The sequence below is a fragment of the Xiphophorus hellerii genome, chromosome 17, assembly GCF_003331165.1.
Source record: "Xiphophorus hellerii strain 12219 chromosome 17, Xiphophorus_hellerii-4.1, whole genome shotgun sequence".
Taxonomy (NCBI): Eukaryota; Metazoa; Chordata; class Actinopteri; order Cyprinodontiformes; family Poeciliidae; genus Xiphophorus; species Xiphophorus hellerii.
Window position 1 is genome coordinate 11,338 of NC_045688.1, and position 16,430 is coordinate 27,767.

At 38.7% G+C, this 16,430-nt stretch overlaps 1 protein-coding gene across 1 annotated transcript; it reads left to right on the plus strand.

Moving 5' to 3' along the window:
• The first annotated feature begins 339 nt into the window (after window positions 1-339).
• On the plus strand, window positions 340-2,838 carry LOC116736730 (BTB/POZ domain-containing protein KCTD16-like). Its single transcript, XM_032589446.1, has one exon. It carries the CDS (start codon window positions 1,882-1,884, stop codon window positions 2,836-2,838), a length of 957 nt encoding a protein of 318 aa, XP_032445337.1. The 5' UTR covers window positions 340-1,881.
• Window positions 2,839-16,430: the final 13,592 nt, after the last annotated feature.

A 16,430-nucleotide genomic window follows, 5' to 3' on the forward strand; every position in this document is an offset into this window, starting at 1 on the left:
TTTAAAGTTTGTGGTTGTTACCTGAGAAAATGTGAAAAGATTTAAGGGTTGTTTTTATTTTTTTCTACACACTGATAAATAAATTCAAAACAGTACTTATATTTACATCTTGCTTTGCAGAGTGTCTGTAAATTCTGCAAGAATGTGTTTTGTTTTCACTTCAATGCCTGTTTGCGTATATGTCTTTTGGTGTGAGGGTTATATGTGCAGATAAAGAAAAAAATACATATATAGAAACTTTTTTGAAAATTAATAGTTTGAATATCTGAACAGTTTAAGTGTTTATTTTATTTGAATTTCATCCAACCAGAAAAGGAACCTAGAATCTCAATTACAAGGGCACTCTGTCAATTAGCGCTAAAATAGAGCAAGCCATTAGATTCACACACAATAAACATTGAAGGTCACGAAAAACATATTCACAAATACAAACAAAACTTAAATTAGTCCAATTACATATGATAACATATGTAATTGGACTAATCAAACAAAATTATCAGTCAAAGTATTGTTTATAATTTTGATGAGGTTTATCTTTCACGCATCAGGAACACTTTCTGTGAACTAAACAGCTGTAACGGTGTGGGGTCCCTCCATAGTCTGGGAAGGAGAAAACAGAAGAGGGCGCTGTTGGGCGTTTTTTGAACCGAGGAGAGAAACCCCACACGTTGTTCCCGCTCAGTTACACTGAGAATCGCTCATCTGGGCTGTAAATATTTTATCTCTAGGAAAGTAAATATCCAAATACATTTCTGGAAAAGGCAAATCTGGTAATATTTAAATTGGGAAATCCATATTTGATTTATTGAAAGAAGCTTATAGCAAATCGAATCAAGCTGCAGACCATATTTATGTAGAAGTAAAGGCACAAAGATGGATGCAGTACTGGCTGTGAAATCCCGAAAACTTTAAATTTGACACATAAACAAGTTTGCTCATTTTATTGCAACGGCACGGCCTTCATGCATTATACATGTAGGAATACAAGTGTGATAAATATCGAAGAAAATGCACAATTGTGTTTTTTTTGTTTTGTTTTTTTTTACAGAACGTGCATGTGTGTTAGTATGACTGTGTGAACTAGAGGAAGAGGAGGGGGGACAGCACAGCAGAGGAGAGAAAAAAAGACACCACCCAACTCTGTCGGGAAGGGGAGGTGGTGCGCGCAGAGGAGGCTGAGGAGGAGAGCAGCACCACGGACAGCTCCCTGTAGCAGCGGCAGCGGCGGCGGCGCGGACTTTCTGTTCTGAAAGAAAAAAAAGAACACATGGATTTTGATTTTTATACAATTTAAGAAGAGCAAAGAACATCTATTTTTATGACTGTAAAGACCGAACACAGAATCAGCAGCGAAGTTTCTCATCACTCCAAGGCGTTTTCTCTCCCCCCTGTTTGGACTATATCCTAAAAATAAGTTGATCTACTTTCTTCGTATGGAAAGCTTTTTTCTTTGTTTGGAAATACTACCAGGAACAAAAAAAAAAAAAAAAAAAATACGCATGCAAGGCAAGTTTTCTTCACTCAATGCATTAAGGTTTCTTTCAGCGTACATATAATGCTGTTTTCCCCAGAGGCAGTCTACTGCCTACAGCCACTAATGTGAGCCTCTAATTCAGTTTTCCACTCTCGCAGCACTGATTCTTTTCTTCCTCCACCAAAGTCACCCACGAGGCGAGCTGCATGCCCAGCAACGGATAAATAAACATACACTAGTGGGTTCTAATGTTACCGAATTAATGTCGATGGAGGGAAAACGTAAAAGGGGATGGTTCTGAGATGAAGTTGGAGACTCTGTCACCAAATACAGGAGGACGCACCTTTTGACAGCCTTTATTTCTATTTTTTCATTATATTGAAAGCTCCTGCAGGGAGACGAGAAGAATGGCGCTGAGTGGAAACTGCAGAACTATTCCCAAAGACCTGCAGTCTTCAGTTCAGAACAGTTTCCCAGATGTTGTTGAGTTAAACGTAGGAGGGCAGGTTTATTACACCCGCCACTCAACTTTGGTGGGGACCCCGAATTCGTTGCTCGGTAAGCTGTTCTCCTCCAAAAAAGACGCATCTAACGATTTGGCGAGAGACCCCAAGGGCCGGTACTTCATCGATAGGGACGGGTTTTTATTCCGATATGTTCTGGACTACCTCCGGGACAAGCAAGTCGTCCTCCCGGACCACTTCCCCGAGAAAGGGAGGCTCCGGAAAGAGGCAGAATACTTCCAGCTGCCCGACCTGGTGAAGCTTTTGACCCCAGAGGACATCAAGCACAGTCCGGACGACTTCTTTCACAGCGACCACGAAGATGGCTCTCAGGGTAGCGACCACCGACAGTGCCCTCCGCCCTCTCTGGTCCCCGCGGACAGGAAGAGCGGTTTCATCACGGTGGGATACCGGGGGTCGTGCACAATGGGCCGGGAGAGCCAGAGCGACGCCAAGTTCAGGAGAGTACCTCGGATACTGATCTGCGGCAGGGTGGCTCTGGCTAAAGAGGTGTTCGGGGAGACTCTAAACGAGAGCCGGGATCCGGACAGGACCCCGGAGCGATACACCTCCCGGTTTTATCTCAAGTTCAAGCATCTGGAGAGAGCGTTTGATATGTTGTCGGAGTGCGGTTTCCAGATGGTGGCCTGCAACTCCTCAGTCACAGCCTCGTTTGTCAACCAGCACACAGAGGACAAGATTTGGTCCAGCTACACTGAATACGTCTTCTACCGTAAGTGTGAAAATCTTTGTTATCGTGTTCTGCAGAGGGCAGTGGCGGTGCACGGTTGGATGGTGTCCTGGGACTTTGTGGGGGTGGTACTCCCAGTTACGTCCAGAACCAAACCGCTCAAGTCTTAACTAAACTGCTTCTTAATCAACCGGTCAGACAGAAACTTGTGAAACTCACGGTTTAATGAATGGCAAATACACAAATAATTATTTTATAGTTTCTAGTATACCTTTATAGCATTTTATGAAACTTTTTTTAGGGTTTAAAATGAATAATTGATTCATCATTCAGGAAACATTCACAGTTTGATAGTGAATCAAACTGTTAAATGTATCTGATTAATAATTTCTTTTCCATACTGTCTGGGGTCCAACTTCATGTTCACTGTGACTGGGAATTATTCACTCCCAAAATGACAAAGTTCTAACTGGATGCTTCTCCCCTACCATACTTACCATACTGCCTTTATGACACAACTGCTATAACCAAAAGAGTCAGAAAAATAAACGTCAATTTGTTTTCTATAACCAGTTAATTCTTACAGTTTCACTATAGTTTGGTACTGATGCCAAAGAACTCAAAGAGAAACCTTGACTCGACAGGAAGACCATGAAAACCCCATACAGGAAGGTCTTGAGAAGGGTGAACCAAGACCCTCTTGCTGCAAAGCAAGAGTGCAAACTGTACCACAGTTCATCCAGTAGCAGTATTTGCTTACTGTAATAAAACACATTTAATGTTAGCTGTTGGGACTCAATTGGAAGTATGGACTTTATGCAACCCTTGGCCAGCTCGACAAATGACCACTAGGAGGCGCACCTGATTTGCCTGGAGACTTTATAAAAACATCTAAAAAATCTGATTGGTAGAGAGCAGCTTTTTTGTATCAGAGTGCTAAAACTCATACATTCGGTCTAATTTCCTTTGACACAATGCACAACATTTTTAATCAAGAGCTTGCTGATTTTATGAGAGATTTGGGTAAATAAATGCCTCACGTTTATCTCTCTGGAACTGCAGGGTACGTCTTCTAGGCTGCAGGCATGCACAAAATATTTCCACGGTTGGTTGGAATCTGAAGGGTTTTTTTGAACCGTGTGGAACAAAACCAATTAGAGATCACCTCTCATAATTGGGGTTAAGTCAAGGCGTTGTTATCACTCAGTGGAAGCAACAAACACTTAACTGACAAGCTAATTTGTGTTTTAATCTCACTGTGCTCAAACCTATTACAGCATGTTGCAGCATTTGGCTGGATCTCTTGCAAGAGTTTATATTTCAGAAGATTTAACCAGATTTTAATCATTTCCCCTCAGCACTGAGGAAGCTGTCAGAGCAACGATCTGTCATGGGGTCTGCCATTTCTCATCACGGTGCAATTTGCTTCTCCACCTCCTCTCTCTTTCAACCAGCCAGCACTTTCTTTCAACTTCTTGCACTTCCTTCTGGCTTTGCTATTGCTATCCTTCCAATTCTCCATCTGTGCGGCTCGCTAGCTGCTATTTAGGATTCCTGAGGGGGAGGGTGTAGGAAAGAGCTCATCATGTGTTTTATAGTGGCTGTTGTAAGATTTTATGAAGCCACAAAATGATCCATATTCTTTCACATAACAGTGCATGAGTTATCTCAAATCTGTGCCTGAATTCTTTGCACAATTACCAAAAACAAAGACAAAGTTTTCTCTTTAACCCAAAGAGCTTTTAGCACTGAGCAGGCTTGAGAGGACACAAAAGAAAAAGAGAAAAGAATAAATAAAATAATGCTGCAGTGCTGAAAATGACATAAAAAAAATTGGATGGTGTCATGCAATGGGCAAGTGCGTGATTATTTTATCCTGAAGATAATTAAATGCTGAAAATATTTTCTCTCTTTTTCAAATCACTTAAAAAACACCTTGCACTGAACACGCATCCACACATACACAAGTGCAGCTTTTGGCATAGCCTTGCGGTATTACTCACGTCTTGACACATTCAATAACATACTTTCATTTTTTATCAGTATTGTACGTAACAACACAACACACAGTAGTACATTAGTAAAGTAGAAGGAAATGAATACGAACATTGACATTTTCTTATCAAATGTCTTAATGCCCTCAATAACCTGCAGTGTTCCTGGATCTTCATGATGCTATTTGTGCACTCATGTTCTCAAATAAAGCTTTGAGGCCTTCATAGGAGTGTCGTATTTAAACAGAGTTTACATTACATGCCATGTGTCATTTTCATTCTATTTCTCAATTATGCACAACTTTGCATTGGTTGGTGGAATAAAATCCTAATAAAATATGTTAAAGTTTATTTTCTTAATGTGACAAATGCAATCTGTCACATCTCAGTCCTCAGTGTGTGGTGAATTTGTCCGGTGTCAAAATTAATAAATATATTTTTCTCATTTATTGTGATGTAGAATTTATTGCAAACAGTATTAATCCTTGATTTTTTTCTGAATTCAAGGAAGAAAAAAAGCTTTTGGAAATGTCTTCATATTTACATAATAGCATTAGGAATTGAAAGTAACACATCTCTTCAGGCATATTGTTATCCCTCATCTTCTTGTAACAGATTTCGGTCGTTTTCTTCTATAAAATTGATCCATGCATTCTGTATCAAGGATACGTTAGAACAATAGTCTCATACTAAGCGAGTGAAGAATAGCCTTTTTGTTGTGCCGTGTATTTCTACTGTAAGATCTTATATTAGTGATTCTCCTGAGCTTAAAGTCCCTCCTTCCTGTGGGAGAAACCTCACTTGATTATCTTATCACACCCACTAATATGTAAATGTTGGTTACAATCTGGTAATAAATTAGTTCCTGCAATGGTTAAATAATTCAAAGAAAATTCATGAAACTCAGACTTAAGTGAACCGAGGATCTCAGAGTCTCAATTATATTGAGGGAGACAATTTTTCTGTCTGTTTCTGCCTCAGTCCATTTGCTTCCTTTGGGAAAGAGCCAGAGCAAACATTTTTCTGATTTGAGTGTGTACTCAAGGAAGAAAATGTTTCCTTTTTCGAGTCACAGGAGGTCACTCGCAGTTTCAGTTAAACAGTATCAGACAGCTTGCTAAGCTGCCATCATCAATACACAGAGTGAGAATCTGTTGGAAGTGGAAAATATAAATCCTGGAGTTTTTCATGATCAATATTAAAAGTGCACCAAAGTTATTTTAGCTGTGGTTATCTAATGGCTTACATTAAAAATATCAAAAATATTTTTAAAGTATTTTTTGGGTTGACTTTAGCCTGGTAAAAACCAACAACTTGTTCTAAGCTTTGCTTCATGCAGAGGATCTGGACACTCAGCTAATGAGAAATGATTGCTTCCTGAAATGGTGGACTCTGTTGAAGTTTTCAATTTTACCCAATCACTAATGTTTGGTTGCAACTTATGTAATGCTTAATGAAGCTTACCGGAAATTGCGTGGACTGTAAACGACTCCAGGGGGAGTAGCGACATCTTTGCCAGCAGTAAAATGTCTCCTTGTCCTCTGACTTTAATTGCTCAATACTTGGAAGTGTGGCCAACACACACAATGAATGGCTTTGTTTACTTCCTCAACTGCTATTGCTAAGCTTCATTTTAAAAATGGATGAATGCCTGAATGTAGTGAAGTGCTTTGTGGTCTGACAAGAAAGTCAGCCATAATGGTGAAAGTTCATTATGTTAGTTTTGAAAGCTGGGCAGTATAAGGTACACCTGTGCACTAATCATGATGTCAGATCAGCGTCTTGATGTGGCACACCTGTGAGGTGGGATGGATTATCTCAGCAAAGCAGAAGTGCTCACTATCAAACATTTAGACAGATTTGTGGACAACATTTGAAAGAAATGGTAATATTGTTTATCTGGAATGAATTTTAGATCTTTGAGTCCATCTCATGAAACATGGGAGCAAAAACAAAAGTGTTGCGTTTATATTTTTGTTGAGTGTAGTAGTTACCACTGGTTTGTAAATTCTCCTCATGCATCCGTAGGTTCTCTGTGGGCACTCAGGCTTTCTCCCACAGTAAAAGAAGACATGCATTATTCTGGCACGGTAAATTGCCTTTAGGTGCCCTTAGGTGCTAGGTGTATACCAGCCTTCTCTCACAACCCTGAAAGTATCCAGAAAGTATGGACAATGGTTGGATGGATAGTGCTTTGTAAAAACTTTTGACTTACAATATTCTAAAAAAAAAAACAAGGAAAAAAAACAAACATACAAACCCAGAGACGAGTATGGTAACCCACAGATGTGAGAAGGAAGCATTTTTCCTTTTTCTAATAAAAACCAGATTGCATTTAGCACTTGTGAAAACTGAAATTAAAGAATGTTTTGCATTCAGGTTTGAATATTCACAGCTTAAAAGTATTATCAAATCCTTCAGGTGGCTGACAATAAAAACAAGTGAATAGGCAATTTTCTTGCAATGTCATGCGACAAAACTAAGAAAATGTGGTAGTTTATGAAACATTTCAAAACATGTTGCAAAGTGCCTCATAAAAATACAATTAGCTCATTTTTCATTTTCTTAATCGTAGGTTTAATGTCTACCTATTTTGATTTGATTTTCTTTCAGTTAATTGTAATGTGTATTTATTTATTTATCTATCTAGTAAAGAGAATGCTGACTGTCAAACTTCTAAGTCTCAGTTTTGATATTATCACATGTTGACACAGCTACCAGCTGCTAAGGAAGCATATGAGAATAATTTAGTGGGCTGGATTCAGGATAACTGAGCTCTGCATTAATGGCCTCCATGAAACACAATGACAATGACTCTTGGCTCTCGTAACTCCCAAACGTAGCTCTAACAAGGTAAATCAATCAATCAATCAATCAATCAAATTTTATTTGTATAGCACATTTCAGCAGCAAGGCATTTCAAAGTGCTTTACATCATAACAAACACAGAATCACAATGCAATATAGAATCAATCATTAAGTCAAGTTACATCAATAATTGATTACATTTCAAATACAATTCTAAACAGGTGGGTTTTCAGTTGAGATTTAAACGAAGTCAGTGTTTCAGCTGTTTTACAGTTTTCTGGAAGTTTGTTCCAGATTTGTGGTGCATAGATGCTGAAAGCTGCTTCTCCTCGTTTGGTTCTGGTTCTGGGGATGCAGAGCAGACCAGAACCGGAAGACCTGAGAGGTCTGGAAGGTTGATACAATAAAAGCATATTTTTAATGTATTGTGGTGCTAAGCCGTTCAGTGATTTATAAACTAACAGCAGTATTTTAAAGTCTATTCTTTGAGCTACAGGGAGCCAGTGGAGGGACTTTAAAACTGGTGTTATGTGCTCTATCTTCCTGGTTTTAGTGAGAACGCGAGCAGCAGCATTCTGGATCAGCTGCAGCTGTTTGATTGATTTGTTGGACAGACCTGTGAAGACGCTGTTGCAATAATCAATACGACTGAAGATGAACGCATGGATGAGTTTCTCTAGATCTGGCTGAGACATTAGTCCTTTAATCCTGGAAATGTTCTTCAGGTGATAGAAGGCCGACTTTGTAACTGTCTTTATGTGGCTCTGGAGGTTCAGGTCAGAGTCCATCACTACTCCCAGGTTTCGGGCCTGATCACTGGTTTTCAGTTGTAATAACTGAAGCTGTGCGTTGACTCTAGATCGTTCCTCTTTAGGTCCAAAAACATCAAGTAGTGGTGAGAGCTGCTAACAGGAGAAGCAAACACAGCTTGTTAATGCAATACCTGGCAGTATATCTGTGGGCTGCTGTTGCATCTTCTTGCTTACTGACAAAAGTAACAGCTTCTGGATTTTGCCAACAGTTGCTCATTAGGAGCAACTCACTTGGAGCTGAGGGTCTTTACTTCAATGCAAACTGTACACACAATAAGATGCACACTCATCAAGAATGCAGGGCACACAACAGCAACCAAGTAGTTATGTGAAAGCATACATGCTCCCTGAGAAGCATGCAGGGAGCTTGTTTAATGCTGTAGTCACCCAGTGAATTAAATGCATCATCTGACAGACTCTTGTTTATTTGACTAGCTCTTCTCTACCCCACCCCATCCTCTGTTTTCGTCCTCTTCCTTCTCTTTTCCCCTTGTCTTCTCCTTTCATGTATTGTCATTTTGCTCCAGTCAATCACAGCTGTCTTTTCTCTCTCCTCTTGGTTCCCACCTTCCCCTCTCTCCACTCTTCATTTCGCTGCGCTGCAGGGACAGCGAGCACAGTGGCGGCACCAGTTGCCTTTACATGCCTGACTGCACTGTCACGCCTCCTGTCTCACTTCTTATTCATATCTCTGTCTGTCTGCCCACCGCCACCAATTTTGCATCAACCGTCAAATTCGGCTGTCTCATTTCAGATTTGTGTGATATCAGGTTTGATTTTTATATTTTGACCAGGCTTTACTCAACTGTGTGCTTTTAAAATTAAAATACAATTGTTGAGAGGTCTTCCAATTGACTTCTACACAATGAAGCAAATTTCTCAGCTCAGAGTAGAAGAATCTGACTACCCGGTACAGTTCTGCCCTTAACCTTATCGATCAGCTACGGGATAAATTGCGGCATCAGCTCCGATCTAGATCTTCCTAATTTCACCTCAGACATGCTGATGCTGCTGAATACCCTCACAGCTGGACTCTTTTCAGAACAGAGGAATCTAGTTTATATTATAATTGCTGTGTTTTTATTACATCTGTATCAAAAAAATGGTTTCTATGATCCATGTTCATATAGATGTGCTTATATTATTATCTATAAAGCCTCAACATGCCATCTACTGTTATTTTAAACAGTAACTGATTAGTACTGATACCCACTTGACAGCTGAGTAGCTTTAAGCAAATAAGATTAGACAATTAAGTCAGAAGTTTACATACATGTATAATGTTCATTAATTTTTATTTAATTCTGGGCTTTTTTAACTGTATTGTGAACTCATTATATGAAAAACAATTTTGATTTGACTAATAATTGGTGGAAGGTCACTCAGTATGTTGGACATGAACCATAGCTATCAACAAGCTTCTGGGATAATTCTGACCAGACCAGTCTTCTGATCAGAAATAGAAGAGCTCATTTTAATTAGATGGTTTCCTGGCACTGACTCGGCTTTTAAGCCACGTCCATACATTTTCATTAGGGCTGAGGGCAGAGTCATTCCCGAAGCCTAATGTCAGCCTCCAATATCCATTCTAGTTTTGACTAGACTAGTTTTGATGTGGGTTTCACTGGAATATACAGTTGTGTCCAGGTTTCCCTCATCTTACTCAAAATACCAGATGAAAATAAATTGGTCACAATGATCAAAAGAACACTTCAACACCACTGGAATTACACACACACTTCACTGCAAGAAACCAGTTTAAGTGAGCTTCCCCAATTCTGAAATCATTGGACAAATACTCAGACAGCACAGTGTTGATGGCTATAAAAAATGTTTGATTACTTTCCAGCTTAGCAAGAGACAATCATCCAAATGTTATTGTTTAACCAGCATGAATAATTCTGATCCCATGTGAAATAGACAGATAACCCACAATTCATTCATGTGTTTGAAATGTGTTTAGATTGTTTGTTGTAATGTCAGTTCACTGCTAAAAGCAAATGGTTTGAATACAACAATAAAAGCTCCAAATGTATATTTATATTCCTATAATGGATGGAACAGCTCTTAGAGAGAAGCAAGACCTCTGTGTTTGAAATAGCTTTGATTGACGACAATGTGATCTAAAGATAAACAATACATTCTTTAGCACTAAACACAAACTCATTTGTCTTTTGCTGACTAAATAGTGGAGATGCTAGTTCATCAAAGCAATAACACTTTTTGTTTTGATGCTGAAATTATTGTTGAATGAATAGGGCAAGCTGCCCAAGTAAAAACTGTTAAGACATGGACGCTGATCTCAGTCAATATGGTCACCGGCAGTTTATAATGTAGTTCTGCCCTTATAATAATTATGCAACACAAAGACAAAACTGTTTTGGTCATTTCTACAGCATGAATATTAAAAACAAACTTTTCTTCTCTGAACATTTTTATAAAAACTTTTTAAATTATATCAGATCAGATCTTAAACTTGATTTCCTGAGGCACCCTGGACTAATTACTTAAAAACTATGCAGCTTATCATTTCTTGCTAATGGTGATTAATTTGAAATATAAGAGATATTTTTGAATTACTCTCTAAAAGCATCCACAACACTTTGATGAGATTACTTACTTAACATGACATATCTGTAAGGAAGATAAATGCAGAGTACGCTCTCTTTACGCTGTGAAAATGGGGTGTTTTTTCTAACTTTGTCTGCAAAAAACTATCAAGTGAATCTGTGTCCTTGAATTTAGTGTTCAGTCTACTGCTGCTCAAAGCTAATCAAAGCTATAGTAAAAATAAATGTCTGGAGTTTTATTTGTAAAAAATGTTTAAAACTGTGTATCATCTGCCTTCCATTTCACAATTATGTTTATAAAATCTCAATAAAAGACCTTAAAGTTTGTGGTTGGAGCGTAATAAGATTCGGACAGATTCAAAAGTTACAAACACCTTTATATGACTCTGTATCTTTTATCCTGGTTGTTTGTGTTCAGTAACTGACATTTAATTTCCAGGTTCACCGAAAGAACTCTAAAATTGCCCACTTGAAAGATTCAATTTTTTCATGCCAAAAGCCTCTGCCTCTTAGGTCAGTTTCAACTTGTTATTCAATACCCAGATTCACTCCACTGACTGCAGATATCAGCCTCTTTCTTACTTTCTATGTTTTTTTTTTTTTTTCTTTCTTATTCAAATTCTTGATCATGTCTGGGGGCGTAAAAGGCTAAATGTATTTACCAATTTGCTGCATGTCTGCAGTGAATGATAATTAATCATCTCTGTTGACAGCACTTTATTGAATCCACTTGAGGGTCTAACAGCGAAGCTCTCAACAGAATCATTTAAAGACAAACATGAAATAGTAGATATGGCATCATGGAAACATTCTTAAAATTTGGTATGTAAATGGAAAAATCTATTTTTCTGGCTTAGGATGTATTTTTCCCAGCTTTAGCTTTAACACAACAAAATGCCATCAGGTGAAATGAGTGTCATCACAAAGGGGGCTTTCATGTATGCCACTGTGCGCCACTCTGCATCATTAGCTTGTTACACACAGATGAGTAACTCCTCGTGGGGCAAATGCGTTTTGGCAGGTGGAAGCGGTTATGGGCTAGTGCTTACTTTAATGCATGACCCATGCTGCACTACTTGAAGCATTCACACACCCGTTGAGCCATCAGCAAAACACACCTGGACTCCACCAGCTGCAGACATGCATTTATACTCGCACACAGCCGGCAAACCTCACTCATCAGCAACTTAAGGTGCATGGTGTTCATCCTTGCGAGATTCTCCCAGACCTGTCAGTGATGACATTAGGTGCAAGAGCTCCATTCTGCAAGCATGTGGAAAGCGATTAGTAGAGGCCAAGACAAGCCTTCACAGCGCAGTGGAGAGTCTTGATCGGAACAGCTGCTGAAACAGCCTCAGCAAGAGAGAGGATCAGCCTACACCTCAAATCTGCAATGGTTGGACTGGGAAAGAATAAAGACGGGAGGAAAACACGGTTTGATCTTTAGCAAAGATAGCCGTTATTATGTGGTTTGACTGCCCTGGAGCTTTGTCTAATACACTGAGCTGGCTCAAGATCATGCCAGGCCCAAAGCAGAATTTAATTTGGGGGCCCACTTCCAGTTAAGCTCATCCCCCTCCTGGCACCAACACCCCAAAGTCAGCAATTAAATTGACCATGTTTCACAGTCTTTCTTGGCTTCAAGATAAGCAATATTATGTCCTTCATGAAATTAATAGCCATAAATAAAATGTGAAAATGTGCTTATTTCTCTAACTTGCTCATTTGGTCTGGCAGTCACATTTCGTGTGCAGCTTTTCAATCCAAACTCAGTAGTTTGGAAGGAGGCGCAAAGTTTATTTGCATTTGCTTATAAAGAGATTGCATACAAGTTGGATGAGATGCGAGTCAAGCAGCAGAAATGAGTAACGTAGCAGAATTAAATTACATGGCTCATCTAGATTTTCAATTGAACAGAATTTTTATTTTATTTTGTCTTTAAAATATTTAGAAATCTTCAGAATAGGTTGTTATAATCTGAATCTGTTGTAGTCTGTGTGAGAAGTGGCTCTGCTGACATTAAGGACCCTAAGCAGTGATTTAGTTTGGTTTATGACTTGGGCTGGCTCTGCCAACACCATCATTGTTACACCTGTCTGATGACTTATTTTGTCTAGTGTAGTAAGACTGCATGTGTGAAGCAGATGGTAGCACCCTGGTTGTTAATGTCAGACTGTTAAATTTTACTTTATATCCCTTAAAAAACAGCTTGAGATTATTTCAAGTTTCCCATTAGGCTCTTATTATTTTGTTGGCTTGAGGCATCCCAAATAGGCTTACAAATGTAAGGGTTGAAAAACAGCCTTTCATACTCCACACAGTCAAATCTGATATTATATTCTTATCATTAGTTTACAGAAACATAAAATGTCAGCATTTTATTATAATAACTGTGCTGCAGCAATAATGGGTAAGAGAAGAAGGTGAAAAGACAAATGATCTGTAAAAAATAGCAGAGGAAGCAAAGAAATATTGAGGATTAGAAGAAAAGTGAATTCAATATTTACTTTCCAAATCGAATTTACTTGAACCTTAATGTTATAAAGAGTACCCAAGAGTTTAGAATGACAAATGTCACCTGATTGGAACAATGTTTTATACTTATTTCTTTGTGAGACACCACAGAGAGACATGGGACCCAGGTTGCAATAAAGAGACAACAGCTGAGACAAAAGAACAGAAAAAGTGGGTCAGACATGGAGAAATTACAGACTTTCTTGTTTGTCTCGCCTCCCCTTGACCTTCTCCTATGCAGGCTTACCGTAGCTACGTAACGTAGACTCCTATAATCCCATCCCCTGGAGACTCTGCAGGACTACAGAGCTCTGACAGAAAGAGACCGAGCCAGGAAGAAATGAAAAGGAAAACAAAGTGAGCAAAACACAAAAAAACAAGTTTCCCACAGTCCTGTAGGACAGCCTCCCCTCTCTGCCATCTATCAGTCCATTTTCTCCTCCTCTGTGACTCTTGACTTTCTGTTCTCTCTCAGTTGGTGCTCACAGCTGATACAATGCTGATGCTCTTCCCCTGTTGTGTTGGAATAAGTGTTCCACAGTGCGATGAGGTGTGGAGCGTTGCTATAATGACAGAAGCTGCGGCTGGAGAGACTCTTCACAGGCCCAGCTCAGCGGCTGGCTGCTGCAATGCATCAATGCTTTAATGGCCCTGTACTTTCGCATGTCCTGATTGGCTGGAAATGCAATAGACACAATTTGAATGGCTCACAGAAGTTCCGCTGGATTTGAAGTTGCCTTGCTTAATTACAACAGCATCTGTTTTCTTTGTGGGATTGCAGTTCTCCTGCCATTTGCATCTGCGTCCACAGTGAGCAGATATAGATAACAAACAAGGTTCAATAAATTCTCTTTAATTTGTTATTATGTAACATGGCTCTGTGAGAGTGGGTTTAAGTTTAAAATGTGTCACTGAGAAGGTCACTTGAAAAATGTTATTGTTTAAAACTGGGAAATATGAGACAAATTGAAAGTTTTCTTACATGAATAGAAATGCTCTTCTTAGATCCCTCGTTGGTGTTGATCAACTGTAGACCAAAATAATAGAAAAAACATCTATGTGAAATGGAAATCAGTAAAACTTGTCTGGTTCTAGTCTCTGGCTGATTGACCGTTGCATCTCTAGCAACAGTATTACTTTAAGGCTTTCTGGGCTTCCAGCTTGTGAATGGTGAAAGATATTATTGCATATTTGAGCTCTTTTCTTTTTCTTCTAAACTGTCTCTGTAAACCTAATTCATAGCAACCATGGCTCCTTATAATTACATGGCTCTCCTCATGCATATCTAACTCCCAAGCCTAAATCCCCAGTGTGCCTTAGACAGTGGAGTTTCACTGTCCTGCACGGAAAATTTCACCCAGGCTTTTTCCCCAAGCATGCTGAGTTCACTGGCTTAGACAAGCAAAGAGATACAGGATAAGAAGAAGAGGAGAATGAGCATGGGACTTCTGACTCAGTGGGTAACTGACCTGGCCAATTTAAAACGCTCCAGATTTAGGAAAAATAAAGCAGGAATGAAGACGGAGGGGGTGAATGATTATCAGAATGAGATGAGGTAAAAAATGGACGCAGAAGCAGACAAGAAGGAGGGGTATATAGAACTTTTCGTAGATGAATATGGTGGTATTAGATATGTTTTATGTTTAATTAGGTTACACATGATTATGTGGAAGTAAAAAAAATGAGAATAAATTATATGGCCTGGAAGGAACATATCATATCAGTGAATAATTTTAAGCACTTTCTGAATGAAATGTAAAGGGATAGGAGGAGATGGTTGGGCATTACTAGGAGGAAGCATAGAAAAAACAAATCCACAGTGACCAGGTTACAGTTCATGCAACATGCACATTTTCAAACAAAACAGTGAAGGTGCATTTGTCTCTTTTACAGAAACAAAACCTGTTATACTTCAAGTTTATTCTATTCTGTCATGAAACCGACTTTGCTAAAAGTGTGTGTCCTGGCAAAGACATTTAAGGAACTTTTTCTTATAATTTATCTATTGACTAAACATGATTATGTTCTCACTACAACTTAGGAAGAGTCTCACCAAGAATGGTGTAAAAAAGTCCATGCAAGAAGGCATTTATTCTACCTTTTTTACCCAGGCTTTATTCAAGCCTGGGTAAAACATAAATAAATAAAAATATAGAAAAATACTTCAGTTTGAGGTTTTTTTAAACCAAATCTGTTGTTTCACAAAAGCCTTTTCAAACTAAAATTTTTTTAAAGTTCAATCAAAAAAAAGAAGAAAAGTTTATTAAGGGTTTTAGTTTCCATGATGAATCGCCACTTAATGAATAAAATGTGATGTCAAATGAACATTTGAAGCTCAAAATAACTGTGGCAGTCGGTGGCAAGCTGATTTTTTAGTTACTGACCTTTTTTAAATTGAGTGTAATAATACATAGTAAAGGGGAGTAACAAAGATCATAACTGGACCCACGAGTTCTTTTAAATTAACACCCAAACCTGCTGATCTGATCACCTGCTGGATGGAAAATCTGGGGCAGCTCAGCCTTTTTTTTATTATTTCTGATACACTCTGCCCCTGGCATATTAATATATAGAACTATTCCCTGTACAGTGGTACCATTTTATTGGCCGGATATACTGAATCTTGAGATGTTTCTACCATGATTCTGCTTATCTTTGCTCTTTGATGTTGGGGAAATGCCAGCAGTAAGTCAAAATTTCTCTGCATCAAACTTTACCTGCAAAATTAATAACATTTAATTATGCAATTTTAATGTGGACTACAGTGATTTTGTTAACATTACATGTAAAGATTTGTCTGAAGGAGCCATCATCAACTACTTGTTTTACCCTTTTCATGCAGGTCTCATGCTGTTTCACAATCTGCTGACAAACTTCTCTCCCTCGAGCAAATTATTTCAGGGCATCGTGTTAAACAGCTTGGGGTGAGCAAAAGCTGTTTCTGCTGCTAAGCTGGTTTTATTTTTTGAATAAATTAAGTTTTTGATCTTGTCCCCTTAACATTGGGATCAAAGACTAATTTCACATGATGGGGTGTTTATATCAGTGTGAAAGCTTTTAACAA

Bases quoted from the DNA above. Each gene is read 5' to 3' on its own strand.
- LOC116736730 (XM_032589446.1), top strand. From the start codon at position 1,882: ATGGCGCTGAGTGGAAACTGCAGAACTATTCCCAAAGACCTGCAGTCT.